At 56.0% G+C, this 14,479-nt stretch overlaps 1 protein-coding gene across 1 annotated transcript in view; it reads left to right on the top strand.

Annotated features, from left to right (window-relative positions):
- ERI3 (ERI1 exoribonuclease family member 3) overlaps nt 1-12,727 on the top strand; it is a 120,917-nt gene extending 108,190 nt beyond the window's left edge. The window contains exon 7 of the mRNA XM_042030528.1: nt 11,167-12,727. Within this exon, the coding sequence (XP_041886462.1) occupies nt 11,167-11,249 (83 nt within the window). The 3' untranslated portion in view covers nt 11,250-12,727. The remainder of the gene's footprint in view (nt 1-11,166) is intronic.
- The last annotated feature ends 1,752 nt before the right edge of the window (nt 12,728-14,479 follow it).

Below are 14,479 nucleotides of genomic sequence, written 5' to 3'. Positions count from 1 at the left end.
ATGCAGGTGGGTGGGAGGGCAAGAGGGGATATAACAAGTAATGGCCCCAAGTGTGGAAACAGTGTTAATAAAGTGTATTTCACTTTTAATTTTGGCATATAATGTAATGATCTTTTTTAAGGCCCTATCATATTATCTGCATGACTAGATTATTGAGTCTTCATCATCTCCAGATAAATTTATGACCAGGATGATGCTTGGAATTTATTATCAGTCAATAGAGCTCAATACTGTAACAAGGCGTGTAATAAGATATACATATTTAATGATCCGGAGTAAAACAGCCCCGCTAATGGGCAGGATGAGACGGAGGCTGGAGCATTAATTTCCGTCCCCTGCCCCTTTCCACGGGAGCCTGCACCATTCAGCCCTAGAGTCCCATGAGTTGCCTCCCGTGAGGTTGGGAGCAGGGACCAGCTTGGGGGGATACAAGGGAGCACAGCCCTCATGCTGCTGCAGCTGTGAGCACGTGCCTGCTGCGCTTAAGCGCTCGTGGGAAGGCACGTGTGCCGCCCACCCCTGTGGAGATGTGCAGGTCTGTCTCACACAGCACATGGCTCTCTTACGTGGCTTTGCAGGTCTGGCTGACATCCCCATCTGTGCCAGGTAAGGACCATCACACAGGTGGCTGACATCCCCTTTGCAGGTGGCTCTCTCCAGCCCGGCAGTCTGGGCAAGCCTTGCACAAAGCTGCTGCTCCAGCAGCTGCTGAGATGGCTGGAAAAGCCACACAGTGCTTTTTATGTTCCAGGGGCAAGCCTGAAATCCTGCCTCTGGGATGGTGCAGGGCTCTCCAGCTCAACAAGGGGAACAGAGCCGGGGCAGACAGATGCACTCTGTCCACACCACATGAGGACACCTCTGGCCCAGCAAAGCCCTTGGTGGGGACACAGTCCCATGCGGCCCCACAGAGTCCCCCACACTTTGGCTCACCTGGCTGTGTCCCTGACAGGAGACCAGACAGCACCAGAGCAGTCACAGCGCGGGGAGATAGCAGCTCTGTGTGCCCAAGCACCCTGGCCCTGTGTGCAGCTGCCCACAGCCTGTCATGTTGAACAGGGGCCCATCTCCCTTGCCAGGTTATATTTTGAGCTGCCAGCGCTGATTTTTCCAGTCTTTTGGGATGTTATTAAATTACTTTCCGAGGACTTTTAATAAGCACTTTTGATACCTTTGAAGCGTGCAGCTTTGTGGGAAGATTACAGTCCCGCATCCATCTCGCTGGGAGAGAAACAATGGCAGCAGGGCTGGCGTTTGATCTTTCCTCCAGAAGGCGAGAGAGGGTTTGGGTTAGACAAAGAGGTGAGATGCTGATTTAGAGCTAATGTTTAAAAATAGGTAGGTCTCCCTCCAAGATAGAGAGACCTGCCCTCCTCTGTGTAATCGCCTGCCTCTGCCTCGCCGGACTTGCAGAAACACAGCTCGCTTTATTTGAAGGCTTCGAGTGCAGCGTCGCAGTTTGATTCTTAGTCCTTTTAAAGCAATAACTAGGCCATCTGACCAAGCTTTAAAGAGCAGGAGAACTTTCCATTAGGACTTGCAACACACTCTTGGCAGCACTGGAATTGCATTCTTACCTTTTATTTCCTTTTCTCTGACATCTCATGTCACTCAGACAGAGAAACTCAGCTTTATAAACTCACTCATCTCTACCTTGAAATTTCTCCCTAATTAGGGTCCCAATCCCAGTGGTGGGACTGGGTGTCAGGAGCTGGATGTGGAGCAGAGCCAACAGCAGTGGTAGAGGTCAAACCAAATTGGCTCCCTGCAGCCTGGGGACCATCTGGCCCCAGCAGCATCTGTCAGGGGCAGGGAGTCAGCATCTGCCATGTCTCTGCCCACAACTCCCACACAGGAGAAACAGAGTCACCATCCCTGCCATGCCAAGTATCTGCATGTCTGGCCCCCGTGCTGCCTCTGGCAGGGACCATTGGATGAGTTACAACACCACAAGCACCCGGCTCCGGCCAGGCATGCCTTCACTGCAGGGAGAAAAGGTGTCAAGGGAGTCGAATTCCTTTTATCTGTGGATAACTACTGCTGCCTTTAACAGCCTGGAATAAACTAGCCATAAATATCATGATCATAAGTGCTTAGATATGGCAACTTTACACTGAACAGAGGTTTTAACCTTCCCTGCGGAGGATACCCAGCTCTACATCACTGACTGTTTCCATTCAGCTGCACGGCCAAAGACAAGCTCTTGATGAGCTGCTCAGAGCAGCTGCCCCAGCTACTGGCCGCCTCTCAGCCTAGTCTAACCCCAGTCCTTACCCCAGTTTTGGGGCAGGACCGCTCTCCTGCTCTCAGGGCCTGACAAGAGTCCTGCTGCCCTCTCCCCCCTGCCATCATCCTTTCCTCCTCTAAGGAAGCACCAGCATTGGAGCCTGCAGTTTACTGGGCTCCTGTGGGGATCCACCTTCCATTCTCATTCCCACCCACAAGGAGGGTCTTGAGCTACCAATTTCTGCCGCAAATTGACACTACCACCTTGTCCCTGAGCCAGGCCAGGGGTCCCATATCAGCAAGAGGGCAGTTTGCATCCTCCCTGCACCTTGCTGGTGCCCCACAGTGACTTTATTTTGCATGGCGACTTTGAGGGGAGCTGTAAAACACTCAGATGAGTTAAATAATACACGACAGTGTACGGTATAAATTACAGGAAGCCAGCGGTGGAGCGACATTGTATGCTGAATAAATTAAAGGCTGCGTGACTTACAGGCGAGATTGATCTGCCGAGCATTTTGTTTAGTGACGTGCTTGTCATAAGGGAGAGCTAATTACAGGCGTGGAGGCACATGGCTCTGGCGCTGGGGAACACAGAGCAAACTGGGCTCACGAATGTCAGCAGGGTCCCTGCACTTCCAGGATTTGCTCTTTCTGAGGCCAGCTGTATGCCAGGCCCTGTTAGTTGAATGCCTGCTGTTTTCCCAGGGCCATACAGTGCTGTCACAGCCCAGGAAAAGGACAGGGAGCTGCCAGGGTCTGGAAGTGGATGTGCTGGTGTGGGGGATGCAGGCGGCTGGTGGCTCTGGGGTCTGCCCTGAGCAAGGGCTGGCGTTGGGGCTGCCTCAGCAGCTTAAGGGAAATGGAGGTATCCAAGCCTGAGCCCATTCTTAATGGAGCAGAGCCATGCAGAAGCACATCCTTTGCTCCTGTGGCATTTTTGAGCCCAGCACTGCTCACAAGGTGACACAGAGATTTCAGTGCTGTAGAGTACCCAGGGCTGGCTGAGCAGCAAAGCTGAGAGCTGTGGGGGCTGATTTGAGGGCTGAAGAGTATAAACAGGCAAGTACAACTCAGAAATTAGGTAGGGATCCTGTAACAGCAGGATGCTGCCATGAGCCACCAAGGGAGGGGGCAGTCTTCTTCAGGACACAGTTTGGACTGAATAATGTTGGGGAAGATGTGCTTTACCCACAGGGATAAGGGAGACTGGTGAGAGTCTTGGATTCAGCTGGGTGGTTTTAACCACCAAACTTGGGGCTGAGTTTGGAGGCTTGTCCTGCTGGGCTCCAGAGCAGGGATAGTTCTTGTGCCAGGAGGTCTGTCCCCACTGCCTGCACAAGCTGAGCGATGCCATGCAGGCTGTGTGCAGCCCTTGAGGTCACGGCAGAGGCTGCGCCATGGGGCTGGTGGAACAGGGACCTCCCTGGACTGCCCTGGACAAGGGTGCTGGTGGCTGGAGACCGTGCTCCGGAGTAGACTGACCATCGGGATGTGGTCCCCTCCGGCTCAGCCGGCTTGGCGGTTGTCTGTCACTCGATGGGATTATGAGTAGTGAGTGTAATGCATCGGCGTATGAATAGGGTTGTCTGGCTGATGGTGATGTATCGTTTTTCATTACTGCCTCTCAAGCCCTCCCTGCTCCACGTGTGGAAATTCTATTTATTCCCTAATTTGTAAAAATTCCCTCCTTATCTGATACCAATCAGGGAGGGGTAATTGGCTCTCCAGGGCTAGCGGCTGGGGTCCTGATGAAGAGATATGTGTGTCTGCTCTGCCTGTCCAGGCACCCTGCCCTGCTGCACCAGCGACACGGGCCACAATTAATAATGATTTGCAAATGGCAGACAAGCAATAACGCAGAAAGATGTCCAGCCAGCCTCCTGCCCGCCCCTTAATTTCCTTCTGTAATATAAATGGCACAGGAACGAAAATCCAACGCTATAAATTCTGAAATTAGTTATTCACCGTAATAAATGGTTCCCTTTTGGTGCACGGTCCTCCCCATCCTTCTCCCATGCCCCCCCCCCCACTTCCTCCTCCCCTCCCAGCCCCCTTGCCTGCTACCTACTTCATTTGAGTCCTAATATGCAAATGCTGTAATTTAACGGGATGGTGAAGTTGATTTTCATGTTAACTTAATTACTTTGATTTATGAAGGGCTGGGATGTAGACACAGCTCCATCCTTACCCACCTCCCACCCTCAACCCCTCTGCAGTCCTGCTGACCTGCCGCCTCTCTTCCCTTCTCTTCCCTTGGCTCAGTCCTCTTTTCCTCTTCTTCCCAAGTTTAGTGTTTTATTAGCTGCCTTTAAGTGGACATAAGTCCTCACGACAATCGCATGATGCGGAGGACAAATTCCCCGTCCTGCCTTGTTTAATCGTGCCTGGATAATGGATGTATAATTGACTCATTTGAATGCTTTTGCCTACAGGAGTGCAGAGCATTAAATGTTTGATTGCCTTAATTTCCAAACAGATCATTATCCCCTTCTTACCCGCTCTTAATAAACACTTTATGAGGATTTTTTTTGCAAAGGAAAAAAATCTCCACTCCTCGTACTTCTCTGAAGTGATAAACTCTAATTAAGTCTAATATTTAAAAATATGGTAATGGTGACTTGTTTGAATAAGTGGCCTGCATTTCCATAATTTCATTATTACGTAAAACACGCTAATTATTTGAAGTGTGCTTATTACTAAAAGAGAAATCTCCTTCTAATAAAGATGAAATTGGCTTTTTTCCCTGTATTGCTGTGCACACCGCTCCCCTTCTCTCCCGGACGGTGAGCGGCCACAGCCGGGAGCGGGGTGATGGCAGCGTTCACTTTGTTTGCTCAGGGAAGGCTGCCAGCCAGGGGATGCTGGATGTGCAAGGACAGGCACAGAGGCTGAAGGACAAGCTGAGGTCTCTGTACACCCTGTGTCACCCTTGGCCCCAGCAACACTGGTGCCCTTTGGGCTCATGGGCTCCAGGAGTTGTTGGGAATGTTGTGAGACAGCTCAGCCCCTGCTGCCCATTCCCTCCAGCAGGGACGCCCCAGCTATCCTGGTTTCCCCACGTGTGCCAGGCTATCCAGCAGCCTGTGGGGCTGGAAGGTGTCTCAACAGCCAGGTGTCTTGCAGTGCAGAGACCCCAGCCACCCAGCTCTGCCCTGGGAGGGGGCCAGCACAGTGGCTGCATGATGGGAAGAGTGGTTCCCAGTGCAGAGGATGGGAGGAAGCATCCTGTCTCCCATGGGGTGACAGTGGCCAGCCTGGGTGGGAGGAAGAAAGTGCCCAAGGCAGCAGGTCCATCAATACTGGTCCCCTTTTGCTGCACTTCCTACTGACCTGGGAACTGCCAGAGGTGGGCCCTCCCTGCTCCAGTGTCCTTGCTGGGGTAAACTGGATTTGGAGGTCTCACTGACCCCAGTGTGCCGGGGGTGGGACAGGTATCTTGTCCCCCTGGGACAGAGACAGCAACAGGTTGAGGGAGGATGAGTATGAATTGTGTCCAACCCCTCTTCAGAGCCAGTGCGGGCGCTCTGTGGCGGGGCAGGCAGGGAGGCACTGGGATGAAGTCAATATAAAACTAATTTTCTTTTCTTCATGAAGAAATGAGGTGTGTGGCAGTAACGTAATTGCAGATAATGAGGTAAGTTATTCTTAATATTCTGCACGTCGCTGTCAGCTCCACCTAATATACCTGCCGGCTGTGTGGGGCAGGCAGAGCCCCTTGCCCCATGCGCAGGATTATGAGGCCATTAATTTGGGAGCAGCTCGGCAGGACCATCCCTGGTGTCCCCATGGATCCCTGGGAGCTGGGAGCTCTTGGCTCTGACAAGTCCTTGTCACCACTATGGCAGACATCCTGGTGTCGCCACCTTGCCCAGCATGTCATGGTGGGGATGGATTCAGATCAGACACAAACTCCCTCCTGGCTCCAGTGTGGACAGGGTGAGAAACACAAAAGCCTGGCTCTGTGTGCTGGGAAAATGCTGTCACTCCCTGCCCCTGTCACATTCCTGCTCACAGGGAGCAGCACAGCCCGCTGTGGGGACACAGCACCCGGTGCTCCCATTCATGATTGCCGGGGACGCCAGCAGCAGTGCCAGACTGCGTGAGATCCGTACGGCTCCCGCCGCTCGAAAGGCCACCTGCTCTCACCCGGCGCGGTGGTGGGGAGGCTCTGGGCGGCGGTGGCCGGGCGGCCCTGTTTCCGCTTTGCACGGAGCTGTTATACAAAGGCAGCGGTGATATTATTCATTAACAGTAATCTGCCATTAGAACATTGACAAATGGCCCCTCGGCGCCTGAGCATCAGTTCTGGTACAGCCCATAAAGCATGGGGACAGTTTAAATATGGACCTGCTCAGCTCGGGCCGGGGGTGATCCGTCTTCCCGGCCATAGCACAGGTGCGGTGGGGTTGCCTCCAAATGAGCAAGTTTGGGGGGGCCCTGCAGTCCCCGACCACCCACAGCCCACCGGGGCGGCTGCTAGGATGGGAAAGCTCCCTCCTTGCTCCAGGAGCGTCTCGGCCCAGTGCACGGCAGTTGCGGCAGCGCTCGGTCCCCTGAGCCCGCCTGGTGGAGGTGTCTGGGTGGTTCGGTCCTGTGGGGAGGTGGGAGAGAGAGGCGGGACAAACGCTGGCAGGGCAGCACACATAGGGATGTGGCCCCTACCCCTCTCGCCAGTGCCTGGGCTGGGTGTGGAGCTGATGCTCTCCTGAAGCGAGCATTGCTGCTCCTGGCAGCTCAGTCCCGCAGCACAGACTCCTGCTGACGGAATCCTTGACCTCATCCTGGGTTCACAGGGGTGCCGCTGTGCAGTGGCTGGCGGGAGGGCACACACCAGGCAGTCAGCCCGGTGCCATGGGCTGGGGGCTTTCTGCCTCCATCCCAGCAGAGGAGTGCAATGGGAATGTCTGTGCCCCTCCAAGGACAAGGCAGCCAATGATGCTGAACGGCCACAAACTCCAGCCTGAACTACGAGAGCATCCTGCTGCCCCATGCGTGTGCATGTGTCGCTGTCCTTGGCTGTCACCACAGCGAGAGCTTGGCAGGATGTGGAGAGGGCTGAAACAAGGGTGTCGAGGCAGTGTGGTGTCACAGTGGGTAATGCTGAAACACACGGGGCAGGAGGGTTAAAACCTGGTGGGCTAAGCCAGCCAGGGCGAGGGGAGGGGAGGCCGGGGTGTCACATTCCCCCGCACTGCTCTGGCAGCTGGACCAAAGGAGGGTCCCAGAGGCAGCCAGCTCCGGAACCCAGCACCTCAGGGTGAGCTCAACCCCAGCCATCCTGGGCCACTGCACGGGGACATGGGGCGATGTTCGGAAGTGGCGCAGCAAGGTGAGGGGCAGGGAGGCAGGGCAGAGCCACCGCTCTGTTTGCAGGAGGTAGGATAACCCCAGGCTGACCCCTTTCACACACACCGCACAACACCCCTAAATCAATTGCATCTTATTATTACAATATCAATATACAATATTCCTACAATAACACCATTGATTTTCTACTCAGAGGCTGCACCTAAGTCTGTTTTAAAGAGGAGGGAGTTAATAGTGCCCTCATTAAAAATCTATAGATTACCCCCCACCCCAAAAAAAAAGAAAAAGCAGTTTATATTCATTAGGGCTATTGAATATAAAGTAATATGTTTGTGTAGGACATTGGAGTAATGTGATAATCCGTCCGCATATCAGGGAGAAATCCACTTAGCAACCCTGTCAGCTTGACAAGAAAAATGTGCCCATAAAGTCGGAAATACATTGAGGGAGTGAGCAGGAGGAGAGCGGGGGCATGCGTGCGTGTGCGCGCCTGTGCAGAGCTGTGCAGAGCTGTGTGGTCAGCATGGGACCACCTTCACCCCATCACCCTGCTCAGCCTTGGGACACACATGGGCACCCCTGAGCCCCTGGAGGTGTCTGGGACTGGGACACACCAGGTGTGCCAGGATGGGGATCAAGTTGGGGGGACTCTGCAACAGGCCAGCCTCCCTGGCCCCAGGCAGGGTCACCAGATGGGACAGGCTGGTGGGTGCCAGCCTGGGTGCTGGGGCAGCACTGCCACAGCCATGTCCCCCCCAGGGAGAGCTGGGCTGGGTGAGGGCAGGGGTGCCTGTGCCCTCCTGCCAGCCTCGGACTCCGCTTGTCCCCCGCCCCATGGTCACCTTTGCGATGGATTAAGCACTGAAAAGCAGCAGAGCAATCCCGGTCGCGCTCTCTTAGGCTGTCAATTGCCATTTTTGTAATAGAAATTCCTTTCAGAAGGTAACGACGGCCAGATTTAGAGGATTTCATATTGCTAATAATTCCCCAAACAGCCATCTGACTGTGTTGTTTTAAAAGCCGCTTAGTTTTTTGCTTTGGAGTTTATGAAAATCTCCCACTCTAATATCCCGAGAGCCAGCCTATAATTGTGTTATTAAATCAATCGGAGCGGATTACATTGTAAAATCAATAGATGGCTGTAATTGCATATTAGAAAGTTGTTCTGCTGTTGTTGATTTTTTTTTACATAGATAATTATAATAAGCGTGTTTACCTTAGCGCTGATTTGGAATGAGTCTCACTAAATGACGTATGACGAGCTTGGCACACTCGCTGTCAGGGGCCATGGCATCATTTGGGACAGCAAGGAGAGCACTGGCACCATGGGCATGTGGGTGGTACTGACCCAACAGGGTCCCACTGCTTTTGCAGGGTGGCAGCTCAGAGTTCAGGGTGTCTCCCAGCACTGGCACCTGGCAACACAGTACCCGGGGGTTTTGGAGAGGCAGATGATGGGGTGCAGGAAACAGACAGCAGTCCCACAGGGTGTCCCCAAGGACCAGCTTGGGAGTCTCAGGAGGTGCCAGGGGGTCTTGCTGCCAGTCTGGTGGCTCCCCATGTCTCTGTGCAGTTCCCCCTCAGGAATATGGAGCAATAGTCAAGCCCCAGTGCCCACTCCAGCTCGAGGCAGTGCTGCAGGCTGTGAGGTTGGCAGTGGGACACCTGGGGCTGTGCTTTCACATCCAGACTGCTCACTTGCCACCCACCTGCCACAGCTCCAGGATTTGCTTTGCTGTTACTTTTTGGGGGTACCAGGCCAGGGCTGGCTGGGTGGGGGTACTCTGGCCACAGACAGTTGCACTCCTCTTAGGTCGGTTTCCCCAGCTTTCAAGCCACCATTACCCTGTTAGATCCCACTGGCAGCTGGCTCCAAGGGTTGAGGACTTTCCGAGGGGCTCATTTGTCTGGAGGATGAGATGGAGCAGGAGATCCTAAGGACAGTGAGGAGATCACTTGAGTGGGAACAAGTGACAGCAGCAGGAGCTGGCATTGTAGCTTGGCTGGGCAGGACACCTGTCACCTCCAGGTGCCTTATGCAGCCATCAGTGTCTCTTTGGGCAGCAGAGAGGACAGAGGCACAGAGAGATGGGCTCATCTCTGCCCCCGTGCCAGCCAGTGAGCTGGGGGACACCTCTCCTTTGTTGGGCTGTCCTCATGCCCAGCTGCTGTCCCCTGTCTGGCACACCAGTGAGGGGAAGGGGTGCCACGAGAAGGGCTTGGGGGACACTCCAGAGGCACGTGGCTCTGATGGGGACAGTACCTCTTTCACTGCTGGCCATCAGCCAGGAGGGTCCCTGGCAGCTCATGGCAGCCCCTCGGGGACCTGCGCATGGGGAAAGTCCTGAACCTCCAACAGATGTTGGGGGACAGGTGATGGCTTTGCCAGCAGGTCACTGGGCACAGCGGGGCTGGGCAGTGCTGCTGGCCTGGCAGGGAGCATCCAGGAGGCCGGGCAGCCCCATCCCTGCAGGCAGATGCCTGGCAGCAGGACAGCGCTGCCCGGCTGCGGGGGGCCCTCAATCCGGCACGCGGCACTGTCAGCAGGCAGCCTGCTGTCTCCTAGACAGTGAAATATGGCCACAATTAGCCCGGATACAGTTCAATTATGATAAACAGCGTTTGCACCCTTTAAGCTGTGATTAAAAGGCCTCCTCCCGTTGATAGAGAGACCTAATTTCACATTATTATCGCTGTAGCTTGATTATAAAGCACTCCCTGGATTTACAGTTGGGAGATGGATGTGGAGGCTTCTTTATCATTTACACATCAGTAATGATGCAGCCTTCCCTCCACCACAACATCCATCCAGCAGCAGCGGGGAGAGGGGGGCCTTGCCTGCGCCCCCCTCCCGGGGCACCCTCTCCCCGTGTCAGCCGGGCTCTGCTGCCACACGCAAGTGGGCAAAGTCACCCTTACGGTAACAGCTTGATAAATGGGCGGGCGGTAATGAAATGGAGACATCAAGGCGTGGGGCGAGGAAGAAAGAGTGGTAATCGGAACGAGTGGAGCTGTCCCGAAACGGAGGGGAGCGGGAAGAAGGATCGCCTCTGCGCTGTGTGCTGTCAAGGGAGAAATTACACATTTACTCTTGCTTTTTCTTAAGGAGACGGCCCTCATAGATCAAAACATGGATTTACAAGCCAATTTTCAACATGAAATATAGACACTAGGAATCAATTTAAGCCCAGCTTCTATTTTAGCAAACAGTGCCTGAGTTTAGTCCCAGGTAAATAACACCAGAGCCTTCCCCCTTCCCATCTTGCTGCTCTGCCATGGCCTGGCACCAGGAGTGGCTGTGGCTTGCCATCCCAGCCACCTGCCACTTGTCACCCTCTGGTCGGTGGGCATAGGGAGGCACCACGGGCTGGCTCTGGTGGGGACATGGATGACCCCAACCTCCAGGTCCTGGGCATGGATCCATCTCAGCGCAGCACTGGGTCGTACCAGGATGCAGGTGGCCAGTGCTGGGACTGGGAACTCTGCAATCACCTCACATCACTGCAAGGTCCTTGGGACAGAGTACCTGGACTGGTGAGGACACAGGCCCACCATGGGATTCGGTGCTTGCTCCAACAACTCCTGTTTGGATCATGCCTCTAACCCGGTATCTCTGTGCTTTCTCCTTAGACGACTGCAAGAACATCGCCAACATCATGAAGACACTGGCCCATAGAGGCTTCATCTTCAAGCAGACCTCCAAACCCTTTTGATCCCCGAGGCAAGCCAGGCAAGGGCTGCATGCGCCCGGCGCCGGCGAGGCGGGGAGGACGGGCTCCAGCATTAAAAAAAAACCGGCAACCGAGGCCAGAGGAACCGACACAAAAAAATCTCAATTTCAGCTGTTAACTCCAGTAGAGGTTGTATATATGGGAAGGCAAATCTGTGTAGACCTGATGTGACTCCCTCTCTGGGCTGCTCCGGACATTATGCCATGCTAGCGGACAGCCGCATAGGGCGCTTGCACCACATTTTAGACTTGTAGTTTGTTCTTTTTCTTTGGCTCCTGATTTCCGTCCCTCCCTCCATATCCCGCCCCGTCCTCCCTCTCCCGCCCTGTAGCCAGAGCATCCCCCATCTCCACCCTGGCATGGGCCGTACCCACCTTCCCTTCTTCTTTCTCTTCTCTGGTTTTATGTTTTCAGGCCTCGATGGCTGCTGCAGCGATGCCGGTGTGTGCCTGCACTCGGGCAGCGCTCACGGAGGCTCAGTGTGTCGAGACGGCCCCTCGCCCTCCCTGCCAGCTCCCCCCACCTCTCCCCTGAGCGCCTTTTCCCCTTTTTGAGTCAACACTAACCCCTCTCTGACTCCTGTATGTGACAAACGCGATCCGTCTCTTTATGTTCAAGGTGAAGTGCCTGTATTCTCCGCTGCAGAGCCCCTGGCAGCCCCACCGCGGGCTGCAGGGCCCCGGAGGGCTCCCTTCAGTGGGGCAGGGGCCCAGCGGACGGGCGGGCGGCAGGAGGGACGTGACAGTGTCCGCATGGAGCCCCGTCCCGTCCCCGTTCCGTCTGCTCGTGCCTCTTGCGGGGCTGGGTGGGATGCCCAGCCCTGCGCCGTCCCCGCCGATCAATTCCAGCTCCATGGGGGACAGGCCCGCCACAGCACCGTGTCCGTGTCCGGTGGTGGACGTGCCAGCGCGCGCTGGCCCCCGGCCCACAGGTACCTGAGCAGGGGAGCTGCAGATTGCCCCAGGCCCCTGAGCGCGCTCCCCACCAACCTCCCTCGGTTCCCGAGCTGAGGCTCAGCCCCCCACGTGCTGTGCCCCTCACAGGTCCCTGCGGACGCTCAGCAGCAGCTGGCTTGTTGCCTGAGAGAGTTGCCGAGCACATCCCCTCCGGCTGGGTGGGCTCCCGGCTGGCCAGGGCGGTTGGGGGGAGCCGTGGGGTGGGCTGAGGGCGCACGTCCTCTCAGTGTCACCCAGCCCCAGGGCCCTGCTGAATGGAGCCCTTGTCCGGGCACTGACCTGCAGGGAGGCTGCAGCCCCAGGCCCGTGCGTGCATGGCCTGGAGCGAAGCCGGTGACGGCAGCCAGAAGGGCAATACAGGCACTGAACTTGGCGGTACATGACTGCATGGTGTGTGGTGTTCCAGTTAAACCAACCGATAATGCAACCCCAGCATTTTCATTGTCTAGTTATTCCAATCCTTGCTGTAAATGTGCCACATGAATAAAGTTTGGGGGTAAAGGAGCCCGGGCTGTGCCCATGCATATGCAAGTTTGTATGGGGGGCAGAGGCAGGGGTGTGCTGCCTGGATATGTGGGAGTAGGGTGCTCCCTGGGGTATGTCCATGCTCCCCACAAAAGGGAGGGTTTTGGCTGTGAAAGGGCAGTCGAGGTTCTCTGCTGCTGGGAGCACTGCCCCGATCTCCAGCGTGGGCACTGTGGGCGGGCAGCAGCCCCACCAGCACTTCATGCTTGCTTGTGCCCCAAGGCAGTTCTGCCCTGAGGATCCACCAGCCTGTCACAGCTGGGCCTTAGCCATGAGTGCACCCCACGCAGTTTTCTGCCCACTGTAGGGTGACAGCCACCACCACATCCCACTGGCACCTGTCACCCCGCCCTGCAGCCTGGCACACCGTACCTTACACAGCTGCCACTGGAGCATCTTGGCTACAGAATGGAGCCAGCGGGGCTCTGCCCTGGGCTCTGGGGCACCTGCTCTGCTCTGGCCAACTCAGCCAGCACGAGCACAACACTGTGGGGTGTAGGAGCCATGGCCAGCTGTGCAGGAACCACCACTGAATCCAGGTGCCCAAGGAACCTGCCCTGTGCCAGAGTGCTACTGCGTGACAGGGACACAGGGATCCAGCTAGCACTGAGTGGGCAGCTCCCAGAGGGCAGAGGCAGTCCAGCTCACTTGCTCCATGCAAAGGTCACAGGGGTTTTACCAGTTCCCTCTGTGCAGCCCCTGATCAGCTTTATTGACCCTTTTTCGATGGAGTAGTCTAATTAGTTTTTTATGAAAACTAAGAACTTGGCCTTTGCCCTCTACTCCTGCAGGCAAGAATGTGACTCAGAGGACATTGTCACAGTGGATCGATGGCCAGTTACACTTGAAAGGCAGGTGCAGGGGACACAGGGTGGGCAGCAGCCCAGAGCAGGGCAAGCAGCCGGGCCCACCAGTGCCCACAGTGGGCAGCACATAAACCCACGCTCCCATTGCGATGCCTCAGCCCCGCCTCCAAGGCCCTGCAAAACAGGAGACGCAGGGACCACGGGCCCCTCCCACCACAGACTGGAGCCTTGGGCGGGGCAGCAGGAGGAGGAACTCTAGTGACAGTGAGTGCTGGGGATAACACGGGTGTTTCCAGCAGGGGCAGCCCCTCACCCAGGCAAGGCAGCACTTGCAGGAGTCGGGTATGCAAGAGTTACTGGAACAGAGCAGCTACACAAGCGCCGGGCACATGGGATGCTGGAAGGAGCTCTCCAGCCTGGTGTGGGCGCACAGGAGCAGCCTGGAGCAGGACATGGTATCCCCAAAGGCAGCAGGGGCTGCAGCAACTCCAGCTGTCCCCGGGTGACTGAGGCAGATGGGCTTAGGGACAGCCACCAGCAGCCAGCAGCACCCAACAGGGTCAGTGGCACCCAGCCTTCCTGGGACGGAGGGGAGAGAGCCCCACGCACCAGGGCTAGTGGCACAGGGCAGCCGGGGGTCCCCTTGGGCAGAGCCCCGCGCATCCCTGGGGCAGCTCTCCAGCACCTGCTACACCTGCCTGGTGACACCGCTCTGGGCGTCAGATGGGGTTGGGACTGTGGCAGTGGGCAGGGCGTAGGTCCCACTTTTCCCTGGAGCACTGCAGTGTGCCCCGGCAAGGCCTCTGTCCTGCTCCGTGGCTGCAAGCAGCCAGCTGTCCCTAGGGGCTCCAGGACAGCCCCTACACCTCCTCCTCCTCACCCTGCACAGGGTGCTTACAGCTTCTTCACCTTCTTGATGGAGAAG

The sequence above is a fragment of the Corvus kubaryi genome, unplaced genomic scaffold (assembly GCF_017639235.1).
Source record: "Corvus kubaryi isolate FWS band 111438036 unplaced genomic scaffold, C.kubaryi_AGA036_p1.0 37334, whole genome shotgun sequence".
In the NCBI taxonomy this organism is placed as follows: domain Eukaryota; kingdom Metazoa; phylum Chordata; class Aves; order Passeriformes; family Corvidae; genus Corvus; species Corvus kubaryi.
The sequence above is the reverse complement of the archived record's forward strand: the minus strand, read 5'-3'. Positions and strand labels throughout refer to the sequence as shown.